Source organism: Pediculus humanus, genomic scaffold, assembly GCF_000006295.1.
Source record: "Pediculus humanus corporis 1103172107667 genomic scaffold, whole genome shotgun sequence".
NCBI lineage: Eukaryota > Metazoa > Arthropoda > Insecta > Psocodea > Pediculidae > Pediculus > Pediculus humanus.
The window spans coordinates 1,152,698-1,159,850 of record NW_002987276.1 but is presented as its reverse complement, the minus strand read 5'-3'; the positions used below and the strand labels follow the sequence as shown (position 1 = coordinate 1,159,850).

Here is a 7,153-nt window from a genome sequence, read left to right as displayed (position 1 = left end):
AACGATTAACAACAACGTAAAAAATTCCTTATTATTTTTATTATTATTATTATCGTTTTTTTTTTTTTTAATTATTCGATGAAAAATAATTTTTCCGAGAAAATGTTGAAAAAAAACAACAACACAAACCTATCTTTTGATGATTAAATATAAAAATTTTTTGCATTTCTGTCAATAAAAAAAAAAAAAAAACGTACCTTAAATATGTATGTGAAGTCTAGGTTCGGTTATTAATCGTTTTGTGATGTTTATTACTAATCGGTTCTGGAAAATTCTATTTGACAATTAATTTTTGACGACACTATTGACACTTGTTTTTTTTTTCTTATTTCAATGGTTTCGTTATTTATTTATTGCACAATCGCGATAAAAACCTTCACTATAATTCACTTTTTTTAACTAACTCAACTGATAAAATAAAATCCATTTGAAAAGGTACAAACAAACATAACTTCACGACTGACAAATAATAATAATAATAATTAAAAAGAAAACGAGAGAGAAAAGATGATGAAGAAGAAGAAAAAGAAACGTCAAAATACTAATATATATGTAAAAAAAAAAAAAAAAAAAAAAATGTTTTAAATTGTGTTTAAACAAAACGCGATTTAAGTGATCATTCTCGAACAGCGGATTAAAAACTGGTTACGTACGTTTGTTCGTTCGTTCGACATTACAGGTGGACAACTTGATTCGCCACGAAACTCAATTGTGACGTCATACTACGTCATCCCTACTTTTTTTTTTTCAGGGCCTTTTGTTTTAACAAATAAACAAAAACTCCGTTTATTATCTCTTTGAAATTCTCTCTTTCTTTTCCTCCTCCATTACATAAAATCTAATTTGAAATATTAATTCTACGCAAAACATATTTACTTATACGTAAATAATTATTTTACAATTTATAATAAAACATAATAATAATAATATTTAGGTTTTTTCCCCTGTAATTGAAAACATATCATTTGATTTTGCAATAAATTATTATGAAAAATTAACATTTAAATTTGTTAACAATCTCACACTTAAAAGTGATCATTATTATTATTATTATTATTAAAATTAGTTGCATTTTAGTATAAAAGACTAATATTTCAATAACATCACTAACTATTCTGTTCATTTTAAACTATATTTAAAAACTCGCTTAATATTTATGGATAAATTTTATTATTAATAAGTTTAATTATAAGTTTTGTTGTTGGTGGTGATGATGGTGGGGGGTCATTGATAAATAATAAATAAGTTTTTAAATTAGTTATTAAATAAAGTACCTTCCTCAGTACTACGTCGACTTAATAATAATTAAACAAGTATTAAATTTTTTACGCAATAATTTTTTTTCCCATAAAAATTTAATTTTCAATGTCGGAAAAGTCACCTTGTTTATGTTTAAAGCCTTGTATCCAAGAAATATATGTAAGTTATTAATTACTATGAACATTGTTCCGACCTTTTAAATAAATTATTATGTATACATAAGTGTAAATATTTTCCTCTTTTTACCATAAACTTGCGATTATACTAATCATTCAATCGATTTTTTCTATTAAATCCCTTATTATTATTATTATTATTAGTAGTAAAATAATAATTTTTTTTCATCTTACCTAATTTGTTCCCACTTCTCCTTTTAACTCTCAAACAAATTGTACGTGATCGAATGCACTGGAAAAAAATAAATAAATTTTATTTTAATAAATTAAATTTTTATATACTATTAAATCTTTTCTTTTTTTTTTTTTAATACAATATCAACCCTTAAAATTTTTTAAATATAAAATAAATAAAATAAAAGTTAATTTAAAGTTTTTTTTAAGGTGAGTGAGTAACTTAGTTAAACTGTGTCAGACATATTTTATATTAAAGCCAAGTTTAATTTTTTTTTTTTAAATTTTGTGGCCTAGGTTCAATGATAAATTTTTTATAAAAAAGAAAATTTTAATGTTATTTTATATAATATAAAAATTAAGTTTAATAATAAGATTTGAAAATAGATTATTAAAAATATTTAAAAAAATTAGATTTTTGATATTTTAAATAAATGTTTCGTAACTTTATATAGACTTATTAAAAAAATTATTTATGGATATTTATAAAAATCTATTTATGTATCTTATAAAAATGTAACCGAGTTTTATAAAAGTACTAAATATATTTTTAATAAATAAATAAAATAAATTTGATTTTTTCCCCAACCTGATGAATATGTGATATAACTTTTGTATGTGAGGGTTCATCCATTGATTTTCCATTAACTTCCAAAATTTCATTTCCAACTTTTAAATTTGCTTTATCAGGTGGAGAACCTACAATTATACAAATTAAAATTAATAGAAAATTTTAAATAATAATAACATAGCAAATAAATAAATTTATTTAATTTATTTACCATATAATTTAATTTTTTTGTCTTTGGTTTCGACAATTATAATAACGTATCCTCCGAGATCCACCATTATTTATTTATTTATTTATTTATTTTTTGTTTTTTTTTTTTTTTTTTTTTTTTTTATATCACTTTCCAACACTTGGTCACCATTTATAAAGATTTTGATGACATAACATGATTATTTAAACAAATAATATTCATCATATTTTCTCCATATAATTTTTTTTTTTTTTTTTTTATTAAATGAACATAAATTTTCTTCCATCTTTATTTTTTTTGTAAGGCTGTTAATAAAAATAATCTATGAGTGTCATTTGAGTACAAAAAAAAATTAATTTTATTATTAAATTTTTCATAAATCATGTGAATATTTAAATATTTTAAAACGGGGGGGGGGGCAAGGGGGCAAGGGGGAAGGGGAAATTAATATAACACGGTCACTATTAGGCATTAGTATAAAATTACTAACAAGTATGTCACATAATTATTAAAATTTTTACTTTTTATAAAAAAAAAAAAAAAAAAACAAATTTTAATTTAAATTATTAATTTTACTCTAGATAAAAAATAATAAATAAATAAATAAAATCAATTATGGTAGCATACACCCGTTTTAAAATATGGATTCAACGATTTAATTTTATAATAAAAAAAAAAATTTATTAATTTTATAATAATTGATCGTGTGATTCCGGCAAAAGAAAAAATCAGCTTGAAAATTATAATTAATAAAATAAAATGGAATTTAAATTTATTATCTCCTTATTAAATTAAATTTAAGTGTAATGTGTAATTTTTATAATTTAATTTAATTTAAAAAAATAATTTCGCGAAAAATCCACCATAAATGTTTTATTTCCTGTAAACTTTTATTATTTAAAAAAATTCCAAGTGGATTTAATTGTTTTCTTTTTTTTTTTTTAGTAGAAGTAGACATTAATTGATGTTTTCCTATTTAAAAAAAAAGAAAAAAAGTTTAATGATAGTGACCTGGATTGTTCAAATTTCAAATAACAAAATGGCGTCTCACACACCCAAACACATGATTTTATGAAAAATATAGTAAAAAGAAATTTTTTTTTTTTTTTTTACGACATTTTTAATTGAATATTAATTGTTAAGGGAAAAATATAAATATAATTTCAATTTAAAAAAAATCGGTTTACCCATTATTTTTCGTCTCAGTCGCGTGTGGAATTTAAAAAAAAAAAAAAAAAAAAAAATTTGTTATCTAATTTTGCCGCTCGGGATTCGCGTTTCCGATGCTACGTTTTCGTATTTTTTGACATGTTCGGTCGAAAGGTTTCCCCGAACGAGGATCGACCCCCTCGATTCATTTCCCGGCACCGACTAGAAATTTTCCGACATGAGAAGGCTGCAGATTTGGATCAATACAGCTTCACCAATTCGGTACAGGATATTTACACATCTTCATTCATCAATTCTACCCCCTTGCGTTCATTTTAAGAATTATTCTCAACAACTGGAAAAAAATATTAAGTTTTTTTTTTTTTTTCACTGTAAATTTAACAATATTTGACATTTTTTTTTTTTTTACATTACAAAAAGAAAAGAGCTTTTATTAAAACAATTTTTATTAAAGTGCAAGATTTCCTTCTTAACTTCTTTACTTTCTTGAATATTATAACTATTTATATAAATATAAATCAAACTAAAATAAATAAATATAATTTTAATATTCACATATTCAAAAAAGTAAAATATTAAATAAAATAGTCATTTTGATATACAATCATTTTTTAACGAAAATTTGTTAAAACTTCTCAAATAATTAAGATAAAATAACGGAATGAAAAAAATTTATTATAATTTACCAGAGATGTTTCGACAATAAAATCGAATAATTTGCTAAAACTTGTTTTTTTTTTTTTAAATTTCATTTTTAAAAAAATATTTTATAAAAAATGATATTTACTTTTGAAAAAACGGTTTGATTTTTATTAGAAATTAATCGTTTCATTTTTTATATTTTTGTTTTTGTTATTAAAAAAAAACTTTAATGTGAAAATTAAAACTGCGTTTTAATAAATTTCAAACTGTTTTTTATTTATACACAAATGTTTTTTTTTCCTCGTACAAATATTAATATATAAAGATTGAGATTATTAAAGTAAACAGCGTTTAAAAAAAGTATCAAACATGTGCGCCATCTTTAATTTCACTGCCCTTTTTTAAAAGTTCTAATTTAAAATTTAAAACTTTCTGAAGCTACATTCGAAATGGCGTCGTTTTCTGTCGTTATTCATTTTTCATTTTTACTTGCTTTTTTATTTGAAATTTGTAAGTACGATTTGTAACACCTGTTGTTTTTTAATTACTGAATAATTTTTTAAATTTTATTTTTAATTAATTTTTTTTTTTCACGTGTTTGTTTTATTAATTTTTATCACATTCGAATGAGTAATAAGTGGGCGAGGTTCGAAAACATTGAAACGGTCTTATTTAATTCGAATAATCTTTTATATTCATTCTTTATAAATTGTTTTAATATGATTTTTTGTTTTTATTTGCTTTTTACAGAAAAGGTTATTTGAATCGTTGCTTTTTCATAAAAAATATATTTTAAACAATACGTACTATGCTCATTATACTCGCATAGTAATTTAATTATTTCATTATTTTTTATTATTTAATTTAGGTTGGTGTCAAAGAACGCCTACAATTTCTTATATTTCACAAGAACAAATTAAAGACATTGGGGGGACTGTTGAATTGCAATGTGCTGTACAATATGCTCAAGACTATCCAGTACTTTGGATTCGAATCAACAGAAATAGAAACAATGACCCATTGCCTATTTCAAGTGGTAGTTCATTGATTATAAAAGACACCAGATTTTCTCTTCGACATGATGTTGCTAGTTCTACATATATTTTGCAAGTTAGTTTTTCTATTTATATTATATTTGTGTTATTTTAATTAAAATCAATTAGTTTACTAGTGTTTAAAATTTTTAGATTAAAGACATTCAAGAGACTGATGCAGGTTATTATCAATGTCAAGTAATTATAGAATTAAATAATAAAATATCAGCTGAAGTTGACCTACAAGTTCGTCGTCCTCCTATTATATCAGATAATTCTACAAGAAGTTTGGTTGTGTCAGAAGGGCAAAGTGTAAATTTAGAATGTTATGCAGGAGGTTATCCTGCACCGAGAATTTCTTGGAGAAGGGAGAATAATGCTGTGCTACCAACAGGTGGAGCCATTTATAAGTAAATATTTTATGATTTTATTTAAAACTTCCTAAACAAAAAATTTCTAAAAGGGGTTCACAGTTTTTTTTAAAAATAAAAAAAAAAATTCTTCATTTTTAGGGGTAATGTTTTAAAAATAGCATCTGTTAAAAAAGAAGATAGGGGTACTTATTATTGTGTTGCTGAAAATGGTGTCGGAAGAGGTGCGAGAAGGAATATTGGTGTGGAAGTAGAATTTAAACCAGTTATAACTGTACCTAGACCAAGGTTGGGACAAGCTGTTCAATATGATATGGATCTTGAATGCCATGTTGAAGCATATCCTCCACCTGCTATAGTTTGGCTAAAAGATGGTGTTCAACTTTCAAATAATCAACACTACTCGTAAGAAATTTATTTGCTTAGTTGACTGAAAAAAAAATTATTTTAAAATTAAAATTTTATTTATTTCATTTTAGAATTTCACATTTTGCCACTGCAGATGAATATACAGACACAACACTTCGAGTGATTACTATTGAAAAACGACAGTATGGACGTTATACCTGCAAAGCAGCTAACAAACTGGGTACTGCCGAGGCACAAGTAGAACTTTTCGGTGAGTAAATTTTGTGTGTTTTAAGTCTGCATGATGTGGAGCATAAAAAAATTTTGCTTCCAGTTACTCTCGAGTAGAAGTTTACATACAAAATTTTTTGCTGTTTGAATTTTTTTTTTTTTTTTTTCAAAATCATGTTTATTCATAATCTTTTGCGAGAGAATATTTCTTTTACACTTCCCTTTGGTTGGGTCGCATGTTTAAAAATAAAATTTAAACGTTTAATATTTTCTTTCAGAAACTATTATACCAATTTGTCCGCCAGCTTGCGGTTATTCTCGTACCGGAGGAGTTTCGGCAGTGTCATCGAGCATGTCCATAGTTTTTTTTGCATTTTTCTTAGTATTAGTGACTCATTTAGTCTAGGTTGGTTATTATTATTATTTTTTTTTTAATTGAGCAGCTCTTATCATCGAAAAAATGCATGGTTTTTTTTTGTTTTTTTCTCTGTGATCAAATCGATTTACTCGTGCGAATCCTGATACAATCAGTCGCCACAATAATGATAAATTAAAACAATTTTTCAGAAATATCATTGCCGAATATCAATTATCCAGGCATCGTTTGGATGTCAAAGAATTCTACCCCGAGAAATTTCTACTTTTGGAACTTGAATCTCGTATCATGGATTTTATTATTATTATTATTATGGAGTGAATGTATATTTTAATTTATTTGTACAATGATATTTTTTTAAAAAAATTTATAATTTTTAATTTGAATCGATTGACGACGATTGGGCTTTTTGAATGTGATGTGTGATTAGGTCTAAGCTTGATGTCCTAGTGATGTAGTAAGTAATTTTTCACGATGTATTTGGAAAGAAAAAAGACAATTTTTTTAAGTAGGTTATGTAAGATAATCCAATAAAAAAAATTTCTCATTGAAACCTATCATTGTTAATATTAAATTATATCAAAGTAGTATAGGGGTAACGGACAATGAC

At 24.1% G+C, this 7,153-nt stretch overlaps 2 protein-coding genes across 2 annotated transcripts; one reads left to right on the top strand and one right to left on the bottom strand.

Annotated features, from left to right (window-relative positions):
• Nucleotides 1-1,427: 1,427 nt before the first annotated feature.
• Phum_PHUM287210 (uncharacterized protein) lies at nt 1,428-2,459 on the bottom strand (the record flags this gene model as incomplete). The annotated part of the gene is made up of 4 exons (XM_002426908.1): nt 1,428-1,453; nt 1,611-1,668; nt 2,200-2,309; nt 2,393-2,459. 4 exons carry the CDS (start codon nt 2,457-2,459, stop codon nt 1,428-1,430), a joined length of 261 nt encoding a protein of 86 aa, XP_002426953.1.
• Nucleotides 2,460-4,809: 2,350 nt separating this feature from the next.
• On the top strand, nt 4,810-6,573 carry Phum_PHUM287200 (lachesin precursor, putative; the record flags this gene model as incomplete). Its single annotated transcript, XM_002426907.1, has 6 exons — nt 4,810-4,813; nt 5,052-5,293; nt 5,371-5,627; nt 5,730-5,993; nt 6,068-6,207; nt 6,446-6,573. 6 exons carry the CDS (start codon nt 4,810-4,812, stop codon nt 6,571-6,573), a joined length of 1,035 nt encoding a protein of 344 aa, XP_002426952.1.
• Nucleotides 6,574-7,153: the final 580 nt, after the last annotated feature.